Source organism: Ovis canadensis, chromosome 3, assembly GCF_042477335.2.
Source record: "Ovis canadensis isolate MfBH-ARS-UI-01 breed Bighorn chromosome 3, ARS-UI_OviCan_v2, whole genome shotgun sequence".
Classification (NCBI taxonomy): Eukaryota; Metazoa; Chordata; class Mammalia; order Artiodactyla; family Bovidae; genus Ovis; species Ovis canadensis.
The window spans coordinates 3,467,372-3,488,363 of record NC_091247.1 but is presented as its reverse complement, the minus strand read 5'-3'; the positions used below and the strand labels follow the sequence as shown (position 1 = coordinate 3,488,363).

Below are 20,992 nucleotides of genomic sequence, written 5' to 3'. Positions count from 1 at the left end.
TGGGCTGGCGGCTCCAGCAGTGCATGGGGGTCTGAAAAAGGGTTCTGATCCCTGGCATGCATCTCTTATGAAGGGGTCCCCTTGAACACCTGCCAGGAAAGAAGGTGCCCTGAGGCGTATGGGGCCCACGTCCACACTGCGTGCACCAGGCCAGCCCCCAGACGGCGTGGCTGGTCAGTTTCTCATTTAAAAACAGAGAGTGTTTACATCCTTAAAAAGGCAGCCAGAGACGGGAAGAGCAAATCAACTCTGGTGCTCAGCTCCAGCCTCAGAGACAGGGACATGCGGTCTCTCAACCCCAAGAAAGCCACGAGATCTGGCCAAGGAAGCATGCAGGTGGCTGCGACGAGCACCCCAGGGGAGGCAGTGCGTGTGCTCCCGGTGGGAACAAGAGCTTCGCCAGGACGCGTGTCCCTCCTCCCTGGCTGAAACCAGACCGAGACACAGAGTTTGGAAAATGGGAATTTATTTATTAAAGAGAAGTCATCTGTGAATTCTTCTACTCAAGTTAGTACCTTTGACAATAACACTTTGGATTGAAACATGCCTTGTTTCAAATAACAAGTGGACTCTACAAGCAGTGCCTACGGTCAATTCAAGTAGCGGTTCAAGAGCCCAGGGGGACGTTGGAGGGAGGCGACCCCTTCCTGGGGGGACGGCCTTGTCTGTAAACACTGTCGGAGGCTGGAGGCACGACCAAGCACGCTGCCGCCCGAGGTTTTTCAGCAGTAAGATCCCAGCAGGAGTGCAGCCCTGGCGCCCGACACCCAGGGCAGGGTCCCCTCCGGCCCACCTGCTCCCCTCCCCCAGCCCAGGGGCACCCTGGGGTCTGCACACTCTCCCCACCCCTTGGGCTGGGAAGAAGAGGCCCTCCGGGCCAGGTGGCTGGAGTGCGCGGCCTATGTGCGGTTCAGGGTCTGGAAGATTCTGGAGATCTGCAGCATGACCGGGCCCGTCTCCGGGTCGTTCATCCACTGAGTGCTGTTCAGCGGGTTCTCAAGCATGTCTTCAAATGCTGTGGGGACACGCAGAGCTGCTGGAGGACTGTGTCCCGCACGCCCAACAAGCAGCGGCGGGAGCTCTCCTCCCAGCAGCTTCCAGGTGAGCGTGGGACCGGGAACCCCCCTCAGATCCCCGCCCCGCAAGTCTCATCTGCTGATACGCAAGGCGGCGTGGTCACTGTGGGTGGGGTGGGGCGACACGCCCCCATTCCCTGGCATAGGGATTCTGGAAAGCAACATGGCAACAGCTACTAGGAATCTTAAAATAGTGATGGCCCGTGACTCAGTGACTCCACTTTCAGGCCCGCCCTAACAGAAAAGACTTATGTAAGGATGATGTTGCCAGCTTAATAATATCTAACTAGAAAAATCGAACTGCTCAATCTTCAGGAGGAGAAGGGGACGACAGAGGATGAGACGGCTGGATGGCATCACTGACTCGATGGACGTGAGTCTGAGTGAACTCCAGGAGTTGGTGATGGACAGGGAGGCCAGGCGTGCTGCGATTCACGGGGTTGCAAAGAGTCGGACACGACTGAGTGACTGAACTGAACTGAAGGATGATGTTGCCAGCTTAATAATATCTAAGTAGAAAAATCAAACTGCTCAATCTTCAGGAAATGACTTAAAAAAAAAAAAGAAACCAGCACATTAAAAATGAGCAGTTCTCTGAGATGAAAACGTTGAATTTTTAAACACTTTCATAAAGCGACCCCTCACCAAACAAAGGCGCCTCTTAGCAAAAAAGCTCTCTAGCCCAGACACACGATGGCCAACTCGGTGGAGAGCAATCAAGCGCAGGGCAGAAGGTCACCCTCGAATCTGGGAAGGACCGCTTTACACCAGAGTTCGTCATGTCAGCCAACGTCAAACCACGTCTGTGGAAGTGGCCCCCAGTTTGCGGGCTCTCAGCTGCTCAGGGTCATGGGGGCCCAAGCCCCGGGCTCAGTGGGCAAGTCCGACCTCGTTATGTTTACAACGTGATGACCCTCCCCGCCCTGAAGGGAGTCACCAGGCCCCCCCCAACTGAAATGTCAGAAAGAGAACCCGGAAAGATGACTCGGCATCCGGGAGAGCAAAACATAAAACGGGCTTGGTGAGGTGAGGAAGCCCACGCCCCCACTCCTCCCAGCAGCGGCCCAACCAAGGCCAGGAGGAGGACAGCGCTGCGCAAACCAGAGGTGGAGATTTACCCGAGGAAGGACTTTCTGCCGCACGCCTCGCACGTCACTAGAGACGAGAAGTGCCGAACGCGACCAAGGGCACCCTGACGTGCCAAGAGCTGTGGACGGAGCTCTAAGAGCAACACAGCAGCTGAGGCAGAACGACAGGCGAGCACAGGCGACAAGGGAAGGGACGCGCAAAGGCTGGGAGCAAAGTGTTCAAAGGGACAGACAGAGCCGCTGGGTCCCTTTCTGGGGCGGAGGGCGGGAGTGGGGTTTCTCACCCAGAAAGCCCCATCAGGTGCCAAGACGTCACCAAGCGCCTACACGTCCACATTCTTGGGCTTGCTCATTTGCCTTCCAGCTGCCTGTCCTTAGGCAGTCGGAGCTGTACCCAAAGAAGCGGGTCCAAACACAGCTTATTGCAGGTGGAAGTTCAAAAGCAACAAGATGGAACACTGTTTTGTTTTTTTTTATGAGGAAAAATGCTTTACTGAACAATAAAAGTGACTGAAATTTATTTTTAGAATTTTTGTCTTCTTTCTTAATTCAGGATGTTTCCATTGTTTTATGGACTAGTAGAGCTCAAAGTTCCTGGAGAAGGAAACGGCAACCCACTCCAGTATTCCTGCCTGTCAACTCCCACGGATGGAGGAGTCTGGCGGGCTATACAGTCCACGGGGTCACAAGAGTCACACACGACTCAAAGGCTAAATAACAACAGTAAAGAGCTGAAACACGATTCAGAGACGACGTCTGAGACGCTTCACTGCAGAAAGCCAGGCGCCAAGGCCGTGCAGCTGGCTGAGCGGCAGGTGGTTTGACGGCCACAAATCGGGGGAGGCATTCAGCCCAGTTGTTGTTTGGTTGTTGTTTAGTTTCTAAGTCATATTATTAACATAAATTAACAAATTTAATGTATTTGTCAAAGGACGTGACGCATCCATAGAATGAAACACCTGAACCGCTACAATCTCATTTTTAAAGAGAAAATGCATCAAACGAGATGAGAAATTAAGCACCAGAAAGCCGCCGTGCGGTGCGGCTGCGCCTGCTCCGGACCTCACCAGACACCAGAAGGAAGCCACCAGCTGCAGGGGGCTGGTGCCTTCTGCTTCCTCAAGCTTCCCTGTGTTTTCCGAATGTCCTATAGTGCATATTTGCCTTCATCTAAAGAGATAAAGGCCATTAAAAACCCTACCGGAAACGCGTTGAGGGAAGTGTGTGGCTGCAGGGGAGCCCTCACCATGGGATGCTCTCTCCTGCGGGACCCTGGGCCTGGGGTCTGGCGGGGACCCTGCACCAGTGCGCGGCCCGTCCAGGTCACCGACCCAGGGCCTGTGGGCCGGGAGGCACTCGCTCCAGGTGGTTAGTTCTAGAAATGCAAGAAACACTTGACACAACAGATGTAAAACCACACAGTAATCTCGCTAGACAGCAAAAAGTCACCCAGGAAGCTGACCTCCCACTCACAATCGAAAAATCTTAGCATCTAACTAGACAGAAAAGGGGAAATTATTTAATCTGACCAACTATGCCTTCAAAAATTACAAAAAAAAAAAGCTTAGAGCAAATTAGCAGATCACAAACTCGGTCAAGCACTGACAAACGCTTTAGGAAAGGCTTTGGACAGACCCTGGCGGCACACGGGGCCCTCCTGAGGTCTCTGGGGAGGAGGGCCAGAAGACGCTTCCAGTGTGGAGGGTACTGGTGCAAAGAGTGGGAACAAACTCACCGCAAGACACACCACTTAAGCCCGGGAGTGGGGCATAAAGAGAAAAACTCCCTGCTTCATGCCACTCACTCTTCCAGGCATATCACAGACTTTTTAAAACAAGAAAATTTAAAACTACTAAAAAAAGAAATAGCTGAAGGTCTTCCCAAGCTTGGAATCAGAGGGCTTTCTTTAAAGAGGCATGTCATAAATGAAACAGAGATGTTCCTCTGCGTTGAGATATAGGACGTCTGTTCATCAAAGTGATCAACAGAGAAGGCAGAAACTGACAAGGGATCCTGGAGATTTAAATACCTGAGAAAGGATCAGTGTGCAGCAGGCGCAGAGAAGGTTCTGAGCAATACGACGGCAATCCAACAGCGGAAGCCGTCAGAAAGAGGGGCAGTGGAGTTCCCAGCAGTGGCTGAAACTTCTGGAAGCGGCTGTCCTCCAGAGACCGGGGAGACGGCCAAGCACGCAGAAGCCCTGTGCCCGCCTGGGCGGCTGCTCCTGGCACCTGGCAGCGGGGGCCTCAGCGGCTGTGGGCGGGGCTCCCTTTCTGGACAGCAGGCTCAACACGCCCACGCCCAGGGCCCTGCCACTCGGCTCGAGGCACGGAGCCCTGGGGGAACTCTCCCCCGAGAACCAGGCACAGGAGCGCCCAGAGCAGCTCCACCGGCCCGGAAGCTGCAGGCGTCGGGCAGCCACGCGGCAGGGTCGGCCATGGCACTGCCCTGCAATGCCACACCGCACAGCCTCCAGGAAGCCAGTCCCAGGGGTCAGCCCAGAACACAGAGGGGCAACTGAATGGTCTGAGGACACGGACACCCCCACTGACATCGCTGAGGAAGCCCCTGCTCAGGCTGGGGGGGGGGGTGTCACTGCAGCGGGAGCTGCAGGGGCATCCGGGTACTCTAGGGGGCCTGGGTTGCACTATGTTTTTTTAAAAAGACCGTTTTTTTCCCAAGATGAACAGCAGGAATGTGGTTATTAATTTTGCTACCATTCTTTAAAGTGACACAAATTATACATGCTTCTTTATATCATATCATATCTCATAGACAAAACAAGTGCCGGGGCAACCCTTACAGAGACTAAGAGCCACCAGCCAACCAAGCCTCCTCTGGGCACGGCCCTGGCCTGCTGGGTGCTGTCTACACTCTCCCGACCGGATCACCTGCTGGAGCTGGTTTCTCAGAGCTGGAATGGAATCATCGCACAGGAGGCTGTCACACCCGGGCAGGACCCAAGCTCTGGGGCCCCGCAGTGACTCAGGCCCCGGCCACCAGAACCCTGCAGGGGCGGCAACCAGGCGTGGCGGCCGTAGTATCGCCCAGGGACATCTGTGTGGCGGGCAGGTCCCGCCCTACCGGGCAGGAGCAAAGCACGTACCTAGTAAGGTTTTCGGGTTGGTCAGGCCCAGCTGCACCACGGGGTTGTCCAGGATGGCCTGAAACAGGGGGCTCTCGGGGTCGATGCCCTTGTCCAGCTCCTCGGGAGAGGGCCTGCGGTCACCCAGCAGCCATTCGCACTGCGAACACCAGAGGAGCAGGGTCAGCGCCTACAGTCCCCCACCAACCTCGACGCTGCAGTGGGGGCTCCAGGGCTGCCACAGGGGCCAGGGGCCCTGACCCAAGGGCCAGTCCAGCCCGGCTGTCCCGGCAGACGCGGGCGCCGCATCTCAGGGCGCAGCTGGAGCTCTGAAGCCCGAGTGCGCACCAGCGCCCTGTCATGGGAAGCGGCCGGGGCGTGACCTCATGGGCTCATCCAGAAGCGGCTGAAGCCCAGGCCCACCTTGCCTTCCTGGGCCACATGGACCGGATTGAGTCTGCTCCCCAAGCGGCCCAGCGTCACCCCCAGCCCTCCCCGGGCTCAGTCAGCAGTGGGCACGCGTCCACAGGGTGGCATCGTCTTGGTGTCAGTGTAACCCAACACACAAGCGTCACACTCACCCGCAGAACGCGCACCTCTCTCTAAGAGGCAAAGCCCAGGATTTTCTCAGTACTTTACAGTCTGTACACTGTTTGAACCACCTACCCCATTGTTGCACCTCAAAAGGAGAGGAGCTGCCTGTGCAGGAAGGTGCCCACACGCCCGGGCTGCACGCGGTACTCACGGCGGCGTTCTGCTGGTTGTTGCTCACTCTGAGGGCGTCGATCACTTCCTTCTCGTCGAAGCCCATCTCCATTAGGGAGATGACAGCCTGCGGGAGAGGCCACAGGCTCAGCGCCGCGCGCGCAAGCCCGGCAGCGCCAGGGAGGTCGAGCTGCGGCACCACGGCAGGGGATGTCTCAGTGGTTCAATCCCTGGTCTAGGAAGATCCCACACGCTCTGGGGCAACGAAGCCTGTGTGCCACCCACAACTACAGAGCCTGCGGCGTTCTGGAGCCCGGGAGCCGCAAGTGCTGAAGGCCATGAGCCCAGAGCCGGTACCCCACGACAGGAGACGCCACCGCAACGAGAGCCCAGGCACCATGGCCGGAGTGGCCCCTGCTCTCCGCAACTAGAGAAAGGCCATGCACAGCGACGAAGACCCAGTGCGACCAGAGATGAATACATCTTAAAAAATAAATTTAAAAAAAAAAAAAAAACCACCAGGGTTTCTATTTCAAGACTGTTTCCCTATGGCTTCAGGGAGACGCTTGCTGGCTCTGTGAACGACAGAGGGGCGGAACTGGGGCTCTCTCCTGGAGGCTCACTGTCCCACCCAGGTCCCTCCAGGTGTGTCCCCGTGACTCTCGAGAGTGGGACTGTCCCCACCACCTCGAACGGCCCCCTCCAGAGGGGCTGGCCAAGCGGGAGGAGCAGGTCAGAGAAAGGGCACATCGGCCGCTCCCACTCGAGTGGAGACAAAAACGTCAGTGATTTCTGAAACCGGGAGAGATTTTCTTCACACTGTTTTCTTTGGGAAAAAAAAAAAAAAAAAACCTTGAAACTAATTCTAAATGATTATTAACAAGATCTAAGCTGTAAGTTAAACATAAGTTGGTTTCTGGAGGAAGCAGTGGCCCAGTGCTCCGTGTTCAGGAGTAGTGGGGGTGCTACTACATTTTTAGGACAAAAATCACGTAACACCTCCTTCCCTTTATCCTTGACTTCCGTGCATGACCTTTGACAGGACTTAACACGACCACAGAAAGGTAAAGCCTTCACCAAAGTTGCAAGGGTTTCTCTTAACTCTCGGCAAGTCAGACCCTGCCCTTGAAGCCCGATGCTTTCCCCCAACCTCCTCCCAGGTGTCGGCTGGCTTCACGCCACCGGTCCCCCGTCTGCCTGTGGACACTCACGCGGCCCTGGCATGCTCTGGCTTCATGGACCTCACCCCGTTCACCCTGCAGTCAACCTGGATGGCTTCGAAGAGAACTCAACTGAGGCAGCAGCCGCCTGTGAGGACGATTGGAAGCAGGGTTTACCTGGAGCCGGACTGTGCGCAGTGAGCGCTCGGGGCAGTCCTTTCTGCCAGGGACCCCCTTCTGCTCCGCTAGTTCCCCACCTCTGGCCCGTCAGTGCACGCTACAGGCACAGCCCCCCTGCAGTGCTTGATCTGCCAGGGACGCCCCCCTTCCTCTGCTCCACTGGGCTGTTCCCCACCGCTGGGCCGTTCCCCACCTCCGGCCCATCAGCGCATGCTGCAGGCACAGCCCCTCCGCAGATATCCACGTCACATAAAATCGCCTGGAGTCCACTCTGAAACCCAAGGGTAGGAGGGCCTTTTCCATGAAGTGTCAACATAAACCGCCCTCTCCTCACTTCTGTCTCGGCCCCAGGACTGCTGGGGGGCATTCCAGATGCTCCCCACGCCCTTCTCCCCAGCCCTCCAGGGAGGATCCCCACGTGGCTGCGCTGAGAGGCCCTCACGCCCGCAGGCACTGCACAGCACTGCCACGTCCGCGGTGGGGCGGGAGAGCGGAGGCAGCTGAAGGTCGGTCTCAGATCCAAGCCTTGCTCTCCAACCTACTCTCCCTGGGATCTGAGCTAACATCTCGTCCTTACCGGACCTTCCCCGACTGGTTCAAGTTCACAGACCCCGGCCCTTCAAGCCTCGACACCCTTTAGGGAAAAGGAGTGACTTAAGACGGTTAACAACGACAACCCAGAGGAGGAAAGGCCTTTAAGGTGGTGACCAAGACCGTGAACGACCGTCAGCGGGCCTCACAGGGCCCCGCAGGACCCCCCACCCCGGGGAAGGTGTGCAGCCCAACAGCAGACCCGCCAGGGGAGAGGCTGCCCTTCCCGAACAGGGTCCAGGGCCAACCGACTGGACTCCCAAGAGACTAAGACGAAGAGACACACTTTCTCCGGGACCAAGAAACGCTGGACTAAAGTAACCATGTGCTTCTGCATACGGAGCTCAACTCAAGGGAAAATCCCACAGGAGCGGAGACAAAGCAGCAACGCCCTGGCCTCCCAGAGGGTGTCCCCTGGGGGCGGGGGCTGGGCCCAGTGACATGCACAGGACGCAGACCTGGGGCCCATGCCGGGGGAAGCTGGAGCTGGACTCCAGGACCCTGAGCAGGGTCTGCATCCCATAGAGAGGGCCCCGCCCCGAGGGGGACACTCTGCACGGCCCACAAGCCCTGCTGATGAACACGAGAGCCGGCCGCTATCTGAGGTCACATTTAACCCCACAGACGCACGCTCTGAATCAGCAGCAGAGGGCACCCCATGGCCCGGCCACACGGTTTCCCATGGAAACAAGCCCACAGGTGAGCCCAGGACGAGGCATCAGGCCCCGAGAAACTGGGGCCATGAGCAAAACCCGGGGGACATGGAGAACTGGAGCCCTAACGCCTGGAGCTGCCAGAGCTGTGACCTGGGTTGTCGTTTTTTCATTAAACGCCAACGGCGTCCAAAGAGATTGAATTAAAATTAAACTTAATGAAAAAAGAGAATAACGAAAAAGAACAGGGAGACGGAAAAGACCGGTGAAGAGGCGGCTACAAGGACACTCAGGTCAGCAGGCCGAGTCCAGCCAGAGGCTGTGGGACCCGGGCCCTTGAGTCCCCCAGATGCTGCGCTGACCCGCCTGACCAGCCTCCTGCTCACAAGGTGGCCCACGCAGCTGGTGGGTGACCCTCCGGCCTCCAGACAGGGCCCCCGCCTGACCCCACGGCTCGAGGACACTTATAAACTTCAAACTGGAGACTCCAGGCCCAAGTATGTCCAGAGCGCTTCCAGCCTCGCTCCCTGCAGGGCCGGTGGCCTGGCCTGGGGGCCGCAGCTTCCCCCGCAGGACTCGCCTTGGGAGGACCAGCCCCTCCACCTGCCAGGTGCCCCCACCGCCTGTCAACACGCACCCGGGCGTCTGCACGGAACTCCCTTCTCCTCCGGATCTTCCTGAAGATCTCTGTCAGCTCGTCTCTGCCCTCCTCCTCCTCACTGGTCCCGGCGGCAGGGGTGGCCTCGGCGCCCACCTCTCCCTGTGAGGCTGGGCCTGGGAGCGGAGTGTCGATGGTGGGGTCCTCCGCGTGCTCAATGAGCCACTCCATGGCCTGGGGCACTGACATGCTACAAAGTAAGACAGCCTCTGAGCACTGACGTGCTGCAAGGTAACACAGCCCCCGAGCACCAACGTGCTCCAAGGGAAGACAGCCTCTGAGCACCAACGTGCTGCAAGGTAAGACGGCCCCTGAGCACCGACGTGCTCCAAGGGAAGACGGCTTCTGAGCAGCACCTCAGGCCAGGGAACCGGGCCTTTGCGTCCCAAGAAAAGCCTCTCTGACTTTGTGGCTTCCCAGCGCGAGCTGCCTAGTCCTGCATGAGGATCTAACGCAGCGCAGCTGAAGCCCCGGCCCCACCCTAACCTGCCACAAGGCGCGGCCAGAACAGATGCCCACACGCAGAAAGCCACTGGGAGGCAAACCCAGGAGGTGCCCACAAGAGGTTGGATCCAAAGCGAAAAAAACACAGCCCGCTGACCACCCCGCGGTTACAGACGGTTTATTTCAGAACTGAACATACTGAAGGGCAGGTAACTAGCAACAGGAAACTACAGGAGGCTCCCAGACACCACCGCCTGCATGCTGCGGCCCCCTCAGCCCCGCCGGGAACAGGCTGTGATCTGAGTTCCCAGAAAACGAGAGCCCGGTGAGGTGCACGACCACCGTCACACGCCACGCTCCCAGTAAGCGGGTCCTCCGCACACCGCCCTCTAAGACCTGGAGGCGGCCGGTGCCGTGCTTCTGGAACACGTGTCCAGGTCCTCTACCGACACTCATGCGCACCGGAGGCGGCTCAGTTATGGGGCCCGGGGCAGAGGGGCGTCACCCATGGCGTGGGGCCCAGACGTACTGGTTCAGCCGCAGGGCCTTGGCCGCCCTGGTCTCCGGGAATCCCATCTCCGTGAGCTGCCGCAGGGCCGCCTCATCCACGTGCTCGTCCTCGTCCTCGTCCAGCATGGCTGCGGGCCAGACGTGGCACCGTGAGGGCTTGGGGCATGCCCGGCCGCACAAGGGGTGCTTCCCCGAGCTCCCCGCGGGCCCAGTGCCCGCCTCAGCATCAGACTTTTGTGGCTGACCTCTCACACCTCAGAAAACCTGAGACAGACCCATCAGCTCTTGCCGTGCAGGCACGGGCGACGGTGTGAGGCGTCCACCAGGCCCCGTTTACTGCCTTTCCGTGGGGAGTGTGAACAGTGGCGGCCAAGGGTGGGCCTCCGCCCGGGCCCACTCCTACCGTTTGCCTTCCTAAATAATTCCACGGCATCCGGGTTCAGTGCCAGCAACTTCTGAGCCACCTCAATGAGAGACACCAGGATTTTCCGGAGCTCCGTCTGGAACTGCGGTGAAAGCACAAGATGCTCAACAAAGCTGCCTGGATCCGAGACAACACCCCTGGCCTGAAACTCCCAATCTGTGCGTCAAGTCACGCCCAGAAAACTGGGCAGAAGAGTAACAGGGCTCTCAGCAGGGTGGGCGGGAGAGGACCCGTCGCTCAGCTCCAGCCCAGAGGAGGCGTCTGGCCCAATGGCTGCTAAGCGAGCTGAGAGCTTAGGCTTCACTGAACAAAACAGGCGGATTCCATGGGTTCCACTGATGTGGGCCTCTAGCATTCAGTGCAACCAGTTCAAGTTCATCTTCTCAACACAGTGGGGGTCTGCTGGCAATGTCATCAGAAACCCACCAATTTCCAGTCTCCCCGACACTGAGGCTCAGCCATAGTGAGAGACACACGCGCTGGCCAGCGAGAGATATATGTGCCCGGGTTCCAATGCCCTGGCCAACATAGAACTCTCTGGAGGAGACCCTCAGAGGAGTGTTCCTGAACTGACCAGCTTGTGGCAGAGCCAGCAGACTGATCCGCAGTGTTGGGGGCACCACCCCCGACTCCTGCCCAGCGGGCACAGAGTCCTGGCCCGGCCCTGGCTCAGGAGCACTGGAAATGCTCTGCTTTAACTCAGAACCTTCCGATCCAAAATAAGCAAGAGTCAGATTTCTCTCTAAAAGGTTTTTGCCAAACTCAGAAAATTCACATTTCCCCAGAGTATCGAATCCTATTGGCCCTGCCTTTCAACGTCTTCTTAAACCCTTTATCTTGAATTAATCTGCCTACAAAAAAGCTTCAATATAGCGCAGAGTTCCTGCACCCCCTACACCCTGCTTCCCAAGTGCTCTCAGGAGGTCTCCTCGGCCCCCTGTGGCCACAAAGCCCCCGCGGGCACTCACGTCCCTCGCGCTGGTCTGCACCACGGCCCGGTCCATGTTGTGGGAAGGCAGGCTGGCGGTGGCTCGGAAGATAGCGTCTCTGTCCGGGGCTCTCTGCTCTTGTTTATTCTAACACGGGAGAGGAATCGGAAGGTCAGACGTGAGTGTAAGAGCGGCGGAAGGCAAGACTGGTCTCTGAACAAACAGCCCTAACCAGGGAGCGCGCGAGTCCTGGGGGCTGCAGCCACACGCCCTGACGAGCAGGGAGGCTTCTGGACGGTTCTGTGCGTGGCCTCAGGGACAGAACACTGGGCGGGCGTGGCCTGCTGGCCCCGGAGTGCGGCGGCACCGGGTGGGGAAGACAGACACTGCTTCCTAGGTCACCGAATGACCACCGCCCGGGAGCAAAGGTTGGGCGGGCGGGCAGACCGCAGAGGGGCCGTGGAGAGTCCCTGGGCGCGGCCTGAGAAGCCCTGAGCCCAGGGGGAGAGGCACCATGCTGACCACGGACGGCAGGCCCAGCCCCACGCCACTTGGCTCCTGGGGTGTTGGGCAGGAGAATGCAGGTGCAGGCGGGGGGCACGACCCGCCAGGCCCAGAGCGGCCAGTGAGCTCCCAGGGCCTCTGACAGGGACGTGAAGAAGTCTGCAACGAGCGCGACAGAGACAGAAGTGGGGAAAGGGGGTGAAGGAGAGAGACACGCAGAGAAGAGAAGGACGGGCCTGGAAAGCAGAGAGCGAGGCTGCGCAGTGCAGACAGGCAGGAGAGCAGGGGACGCTGTGCCAGTCATCGCAGAACAAGCATCTCTCAGAAAGCAGGTCCCCCCTCCACGGGAGTGCCAGAGAGAGAAAAGGGAAAATGAGGCGGGGAAACTACCAACAAGTACCCAGAGAACTTCCAGAATCTCCAGGGTCAACGTGCGAGCAGTCTGGGAGGGGCACAGACCAGGCACAGAGGAAGGAGAGTGGGGCAGACCGGCTCCACCGCCAGCCCTGGAGACGCCTTAGGGACACCCTGGGGACCGGGGCACAGGCCCATCGAGCGTGCACGCTCCCTCAGCAGCCACTGATGGCTGCACACAGGGCCTCCAGGCCTCCGCCTCTCAGAGATGCTGGCGGGAGTCTGGCCCCACCCAACCCAGGAGAACCAGACGTTTGACTCTAGCAGGCACAAGGGCACGACGGCCCCAAGACGGGCTCCTGCACTCATGGCCGCCTGGCCCGGGGCCCGTGAGCAGGTGGGCTGCAGCTGGGGGCCAGGTCACGGCACAGGGCATAGTGACTGGAGGACAGGGTCGGGGGGGCGGGGGTCCCTGACCTAATCGGGCGAGTCCGTAAACAGGACGGGCGGGGCTCACCGTGGTCATCGAGATTAAAGCAAGAGGGACCCGACGCGTGAGCTACCCCACTGGCTGCTCTGAAGACGTGGGGAACTGCAGGCCAGGAAGGAGGTGACCTTCGGCAGTGGAGGGTGGTCCTGGCTCACAGCCAGCAAGAAAATGGGACCCCAGCTCTTCAAAGTGCCGGAACAGGATTCTGCCGAACACCCGAAAAAGCCGGAAGCAGAGGCTCCCAACAGGAAGGCAGACCCGATTCCAGCTCCCGAGCGCAGGGCCCAGCTGGGCCTGCCCGGCACGGACCCGGCAACCTGTGTGCTAACGGGGCTGCTCCGAGCCGGCAGGCCTGCGGTCAGGGAGTGTGCAGACAGGGGAGCCGCAGCAGGAGCCGCACGGAGGCAGGCGGTCAGCCCCGCGCAGCATGCCTGACGCAGATGGACGGGCCGGAGGAGCTGAGGGGTGGCTCCTGGAGCAGCGCCAGCAGATGGCCTCACTTGTGACCCCGGTTTCAGACAAGTGTATCAGTTTGGGAGCAGAATCTGAAAAAATGAGTGCTAAGCCGACACAGAGAGCAAACAAAACGAGGAAGGAATTACTGGCTCCCGGGAAAACAAATCTGCACGCAAAAAAAAGGAGAGCTCGCCTTCAGCAACCTGCTCAGGGCAGAGAGCGAGACTGGCGCAAGAATGGCAACGGGGCTCCGAATCTTTGACCAGGATTCAGAGGAGCGGGGAGTGACGGGGGAGGAGCTGCTCCGATCACCGAGGAGCAACCAGCAGAGTCTAGAGTTGAGAATCCAAAAACTAACAGCCCGGGATGTTGTTCAGAACCCAGGAGGAGAATCACTGAAGACAGAGCCCGAAGAATGCGGAGCACTCGCCCCCCACGCGCGTGACTCAGGAGGGAGAGGCACCTGCCGGCTCATTACGACATCTGGAGTATCATTTGCCTTTCTAAATACATGTACTACTTTGACTTGAAAAACGAGTTATTCACAAAAACAGGCACGATCGTTTTTACAATATTTCACCTGACAGACACACACAGAGAAAAGGTGAGGGTCACCGCCTGGCAAGTCACCCAGGGCCGTGGGGGTGACGGGAGCCCGCCTGGCAAGTCACCCAGGGCCGTGGGGGTGACGGGAGCCCGCCTGGCAAGTCACCCAGGGCCGTGGGGGTGACGGGAGCCTGCTGTCAAGTCACCGCGGTTCAGGGAGTTGCCAGCAACCAAAACAGTAACCTGAGAGCCGGGTCGGCCCGCAGTTCTGGGAAGCAGGCCTGACTCGAGGCCCCATCCGTCTGCCGGAGATGGGTGAGCGGCGTGCCCGCGCCCAGGCAGGTGTGGCTACAGATAAGCAGGGCCTCCTCCCGTGGCTGTCCCACAGGAGGCCCCGAAAGAGCTCGGGCCGCCACAGGCCCAGGGCCCAGCCCAGAAAGGCTGGCCTGCCTGCTTTGGGGTGAACGCTCTCCCGAGCATTTCGAAGCATTGAGCAGGACACTCTACCCCTCGAGCTAAGCAAAGGCTGGCGTTCGCCCCTGGGCACGGCAGGCACCTGGCCTGAGCGTTGGAAAGGGCCTGTTGACAGAACACATCTGCCGCCGCACAGGGGAGCCTCCTGGACCAGGCTCTCTGAGGAGTGAGCCTCTGGGGCGGCTAACACACACGAGCGTAGGCACAGCTTTCCCAGGGAACCTGCATCAGGGGGCAGGGGGTCTCAGCCGAGCGCCAACTTCAAGGCCACAGCAGCCTGTCCCGCGAGAGCCAGACGGGACAGGTGGCCCCAGCCACGCCGGAACCTACTCCATGCAGGCTGGCGCCCCACGCTGCTCCCGCGCTCTCTGTGTTGCGGGTGGTCTTTAGAGACTTCCTGACCTTCTAATGTCAGGAAATGAGAGGAGGAGGGACGGGAGCTCAAGACTAAACCCAACCCGGGGAGCAGGCAGCACGCGCCTCTCCATGGCCCAAAAGCGGAGCTGGTCACCGGACCCGCCACGAGGCGAGGCGCTGGTCAACAGGCTGCCTGGCTGCGACGAGAGCCCGTGACCACACCCTGTGACCACGGGACCCGCAGGACCCACAGCCAGCCAGCCTCAGAAGTCTCTTTCGAGTCTCCCCCGACAGAGATCACCAGTTCCAAACTCTGAAGCTCACCTTTTCTTCTGCAGAGACTTCAGCCATCTTGGGGAGGGGGGCTGGAGCGCGCTTTTGGATCAACAGTATCACATCTGGGGAAAACAGCACAGCGAGCTGGTTACTATCTTATACCCAGGAAGCGGCACGGAGGGCACCAGGGGGGACCCAAGGGCCGAGGAGCAGGGCTTCCCTCTGGGCACCTCCTCCACGAGGCTCCACAGAGGCCCACTCTTCCCTCGGCCCCCAAGTCTGCTGACCCTGCTCCCCTACAGGCTTTGGCCCGGCAAGATCATGGCTGAGGGGACCAGACGGGACCGGTGTGCTTGTTTTAATGGCTCTGTTTTGAAAGTCTGGGAGGTCAGAGCATCTGGTCTTAACCCTCAATGCTAAGGCACCCAGGGTGTGGTCAACGCCCGGCTAACTGTGCCTGTGCCAACCAGACACCCAGGGAGGTTGATGAACAATATTCTAGTCTTTCCAAAGGAGGCCACGTAAGGGAATCTCACAAATAAAATCGTGCTTTAAATGACACAGAAAGCCCAACTTTTCTCCGCAAGTGCCTCCACGCAGGAGACTCGGAGTCAGTTGACAGACGTGCATGGTAAGAGCGTCTTCCTAGACGTTCAGAACAACCCGTAGCTGCGCTTTCCCGACCCGTGAGTAAGGCCCGCAGCAGCTCTGGGGACCTTGGCTCTGCGTGGAAACAGCCTGAGGAGCAGAGGTCACATCCGGCTTCTCCGGAAGGCTGCGGCTCTTTCACCCCAGGGCGCACACTCCGTCTCAGCAAAGGAGAATGAAGCCCTGTGGCTGCCGCGTCTCCCGGCTCAGCCTGCTTGGGACGGGGACCCCTCGCCCCCTTACCCTCGTCCTGGACGTGCTCCTCCAGGAGGGTCTTGGCGTCACTCAGCACCCTCTCAGACGCGGCGTGTATTAATTTGTGATGGGTCACATTCTTGGGGTCTTCTAAGCTCCCAGGCGCACACTAGGAAACAGAAAAAATCACAGAACATATGTCAGGACAGAAGATAAGTTGATCACGATGCTGACAATAAAGGAGCTGACACCCAAGCCACGCCGAGAACTCACTGGTTCTCTTGCTCGCTAAGAGTCGAAGCCAAGACGAAACCAGAGAACCCTGGCAACGGTGGAGACGCTGCAGCCCAGTCCCTGAGGGCAGCGACCCGGCCACCGTGCCGCCAAGTGCCCTCAACAGGCTCACGGCTCAGATGCAGAGCGCCCCGCTGCCCACCAGCGGCTACCCGAACTGCCTCCTTAATCTGGGAAGATCTAGAAAGTGATTTAAAGATGCAAACGGCAGGTCTGCCGTCTCCCAAGAACCTAAAGATCGAAGTGTGATCTGGGGTGTGGTCCGCGCCCGGCTAACTCCGGCTGAGCCAACCAGATGCCGCGGAGGTTGGTAGACAATATTCCAGCATTTCCCAAGCAGGCTACTTCCTTGTGGGAATCTCGCTCCCCACCCTCCACCGGGGCACTTGACGGAGGCCAGCGACAAGGCTGAGAGGAGCTGGTCCCTGGGGAGCAGGCCACAGGGGCCTGACCACGCAAACACCCACAACACCCCGAGGAGGCAGGATAGCCTCAGCTCAGTCCCCAGCTCACCAAGCAACGGCCACAGGGACCCCAAAGTAAGCTACAGATACAGCTGGCAGGGCCTGCCTGGCAGCTGGAAGGGGGTCACCTGGTATGTGGTTGTGTTACTGATTGGCAGCCCAGAAACCCCAGAACACACAATGTGGGGGGCAGAGGTGCTAAAGCCAAGGCTGCCCCAACGCGGGAGATGCACCGGCCCCAGGGTCCTCACCATCCTTCTCAGCTTAGCGGGGCCGCCTTTCCACCTCTCTCTGCCATCAGATAACCTGGACACACAACTGCTCACCCCGAGGGAGAAGCTAAGCCTGCACTTCACCTCTCAACACTGGTGTCTGAAGACCAACCAGAGTTTCTAGCAATCCAACAGGAAAGAGGGCTCACGAGGGCTTCAGGGCTACAGATGCGCGCAAGCCGGGGTGGGGGGGTTGGCGGGGACAAAGGTGGAAACCAGCCAATAGTAAGACACACTCTGACCACATATGACAGAGACACTCCTCCCTGGAATCTCACGATGGCTCTGCTCCCAGAAATACTGGGTGTGCTTCTTCTAATTCTAAAATCTGCAGGCTAGCTGGTGTGCCAAGTCCAGGATGCAGTCTATGAAACACAATTTTCCAAAACAATCCGCACACTGGCTCCTGAAAAAAAAACTGTCCTCTGCAGCCTGTCAACAGGCGCTGGGAGCAAAACTCAAGCGTGAGTCACCCACACTGCGCCTGCTTATTCACGCTTTCCTTTGTTCCCAGCAGCAGCGCTGGAGTGAGCTGGGCCCTAGCAGTGGGAAAGCCAGCCCGAGCCCATGGCTGGGGCAGGACCCCAGCGAGCCCGCTTCTTCCCGGAGGACTGGAGATGGCCTTTCTTCCCCTTGACATCAGTGTCATGTGAAGACACGCCTTGGTGTGGTGCCCTGCTAGCAGGCTGCGAGCTGGTGAGCTTATCACACAGAAAACACCCAGCACGCCACAGGGGGCCACTGTCTTAAGATCGTGACCCTCCGGTTACACAAGATAACTTACTCTGCCCCGTGATATAAGCTTGGGCTAGAGACCACCACGGTGGTCCCAATCAATACAAAACCAAGAAGGGAAAGACCACAGTGGCAATCCATTTCTATAAAAGTCACGATAATAAACCTTCACTAACAAAGCTGCTTTATTCATTTAAAAACGTATATGCATAACAGAAAGTGTAAAAAAACCCAGTAAGTTCCCAGGGGTCCTGTGATGGGAGGAAACCCACAGTGTCCCCTCCGGGTAGAGGGGCAGGAGGGAAGCACAGAGAACCCCAGCTTGGGCACGCAGGGCGGGGAGCCAGGCAGGAGGAGCCCTAGCTGAGCAGTGGCACCGCGATCTAAGCTCAGTGCATAGGTTTCCGGGATGACGGTCAAGCACATAACTCGAGAACCCCGTTTCCTAACTGGAAATGCCTCCTGAGGGCTCACAAGGCCGCGAACTCTGCCCCCAGGAAGGCACAGGCACAGAGGTGTGAGGACCTCCTGACAGCTCAGCTCTGAGTCCCAAAATGTATGCCAGTAGTTTTTGGTTGTGGAAGACCCCTGCTGCTCGCCCGCCACTCACCTCGGCCTGGAATAAAATCTACAGGGTGGAATAAGATCTCTGTTCAAAGCAGGATAACGCCAGAAAACATCCCAAATGATACGCCTCAGTACCGACTGGAATAAAAATATCGGCAGCATAATGTGAATAGTTAGCCTAATGAAACTGGCTCCCTCATTAACCCCAGGTGCTCCTGAAATCCTTAGCAAGCCTCCATGAATCTAAGAGTTCTTGCTTCGTTTTCCCTCCAGAACATAGCATTTTGATGGTTATGCCAATCCTTCCCATTGGTGAGTTAGACTAAGTGCCACACCAACGTACCCGCTGACCCCCCAGCCTGACTCAGCAGGTGACAGGCCACCACCGCCATGCAGCTCTCTCGACTGACAATCTGGTTCCGTTCACAGGCATGCCCTGTTTGGTTGTGTCCTGGCTTTATTTTGCTTCCCGGATACTGGGCTTTTCACAAACTGAAGGTCTGTGGCAACCGTGTGTCCAACAAGTCCACTGGTACCATTTTTCCAGTGGCATTATTTTCTAATTAAGGTATTCCAGCCCTCAAGGGGCTCCTGTGCTGACCGGGTAGACACAGCATCTCAGAGAGGTTTGCACTGGGCAAGCAGTGAGCCTCGCGCTAATAGCCAGGACGCTCAGGGGGCTCCCAGCCTTCCCGCTGAGCGCTGTCGTGGCGGTTTTTAGTGAAATCACCCATCACTGCATCAGAAACAGAAACGGCCAAAACATCGCTGCCCAAGTGTGCGAGCCCACATCCCCCTCCTCCCTGACGTGAGACCAAGATGCTATTCACATCCAGGGTTTTCCGGAAGGGGACTCTGGCAACCAGAATGCTCTCCGGCCTGCTTGCAACAATTACACAACTCCACAGAACCAGACTCCCAAAAGGACCCGACAGCATTTTGCGGGAGTCACTAAACAATAGCTGCAAGTCTGTCCTTGGAGACCACACTAAAAGAAAGAGCCAGGGCTAGACTCTTGGTGGGCCCAGAACAAACGTGCGAGTCACTGGCATACAGGCACACTTTTTTTGTGAAATGAGCAGTAAGAGGCTGCGGCCTCCTTTGTCCTAAATTCTGACATGGAGATACTAGATCGTGCAAAGGATAGAGTTTCCTGAGGCAGCCTGAGTCACACGGACAGATGTCTTGGCCTGCCTTACAGAGTCGAGAAGCTTAAAGAGACAAAGACTAGAACTCTGAGGAACCTACAAGGGGTGCTTCACCTGAACAAACTTTAAAAAATGGCCCTCTCCCCGACCTGCCAGTGTAATCCACGTAAAGGCCGAGGACAGCAAGGGGTGCATGGACCAGTTCGGCCAAGCCACACTATTTTAAGCGATTCCAGCCACGGTGAGGGTGTGCGGGGGCGCACCAGTGGCCAGAGCCAGGCGCCGGTCCCCATGCCAGCCCCAGGAAACGGCTCCAAGCAGCCGGCTCTGCAAGGTCAGGGGAAGGCGCTTCTCCCAGCGGGTCTCTACCTTCGTGGGCACTAACTCCCAGCTCCGGGAACCTCGCCGCGACAGCAAGCGAGGAACCGCAGGAGGCCCCGTTCCGGCGGCGACTTGGCCTCTCCCAGCCCGCGTCCCCGATGCGCCCCGGCCCCCCAGGCTGTCTTGAGGGGAGCTGGACCAGAAGGTAGAGGATAAAGCGCCCGGTCCGGAGCCCCACGGTCCAGTGGGCGGCGGGAGAAAGAGGGGAGCCTGGAGCCGTGGCCGGCCTTACGTGCTTGAGGCAGCGCTCCTTGAGCTTCTCCACCGAGGTGTCCTCGGTCGCCTCCTCCAGCCACTCGGCGCCATCGAACGCGCAGACGTGCAGCCGCAGCACCTTGCCCGCAAAGATCTTCTCCTCCTGCACGAACATCTCGCCGCCGCCGCCTTCGCCCGGGCCTGGGGCCTGCGCCCGCCGCCCGGTCCCTGAAGGTCACCGGGGCGGGCGGGCCGGGGGCGGGGCCAGGCCGCCCGCGCGCTCCCTCGCTGGCCGCCGCCGCCCCGCCCCCGGCTCTCCCGTCGGCAGGCCGCCCGCCACTCGCCCCACTGCCCGCCCGCCCGAGCAGTCGCCCTCGCCCCGCCGCTGAGCCACCGGGGGCGCGCTGTCGCCGCCGCGCCGGAAGTGCGTCACAGGGCATGACCCGGAGCACGCCGGGAGATGTAGTTTTCCTGCGGCTGCCTCGCCGTCGCCGTCGCCGCCGCGCCAGAAGTGCGTCACTGGTCGCTCCCCGAGCACGCCGGGAGTTGTAGTTCTCGGGGCCGCTTCCTTCGTCCAGTACCTGCCCGCGCTGTGCTAGCCGGGGCCGCCGACCACGCGGGAGCCGTGCATTTGCGAGTCTGTTTTGCGATGGGTCTCAGTGTAAAATGCACACTGAATCTTAAACAGTTGGCAGGAAAAGAGCACGAAAAATACCTCAACAATGTTTATATATTGACAGTGAGTTGGTGAAAGTCGCTCAGTCGTGTCCAACTCCTTGCGACCCCATGGACTATAGGGTCCATGGAATTCTCCAGGCCAGAATACTGGAGTGGGCAGCCTTTCCCTTCTCCAGGGGATCTTCCCAGCCCAGGGATGGAACTCAGGTCTCCCGGGTCGCAGGAGGATTCTTTACCAGCTGAGCCACCGGGGAAGCGCTGTGTGCTGACTGCGTGTTGGAATAGAATGGGTTATATAAAATATGTTGGCACTGCTTATTTTTACTTTTTAAAGCTGTGGCTGCTAGATTTTAGGTTGTCTATGTGGCTGCTGTTGTGTTTCTTTGGACTGCATTGCACTAAAGCAGAGTCTCTCTGCGTGTGGTTCCCAGACCAGCAGCACCTGGGAGCTTGTT

The 20,992-nt window shown here is 58.7% G+C and overlaps 1 protein-coding gene across 2 annotated transcripts; it reads right to left on the bottom strand.

Moving 5' to 3' along the window:
• Positions 1-449: 449 nt before the first annotated feature.
• UBAC1 (UBA domain containing 1) lies at positions 450-20,292 on the bottom strand. Of its 2 annotated transcripts, none has more exons than XM_069579929.1 (10): positions 19,897-20,292; positions 15,852-15,972; positions 15,009-15,082; positions 11,543-11,650; positions 10,554-10,656; positions 10,170-10,278; positions 9,176-9,386; positions 5,995-6,081; positions 5,271-5,409; positions 450-1,015 (listed from the first exon to the last, which is right to left on the bottom strand). In XM_069579929.1, exons 1-10 carry the CDS (start codon positions 20,032-20,034, stop codon positions 900-902), a joined length of 1,206 nt encoding a protein of 401 aa, XP_069436030.1. In that variant the 5' UTR covers positions 20,035-20,292; the 3' UTR covers positions 450-899. The 2 variants fall into 2 exon arrangements, 1 of the variants encoding a protein (XP_069436030.1); XR_011255071.1 differs by lacking the exon at positions 450-1,015 and adding an exon at positions 2,626-3,539 and having other exon boundaries at positions 4,194-5,409.
• Positions 20,293-20,992: the final 700 nt, after the last annotated feature.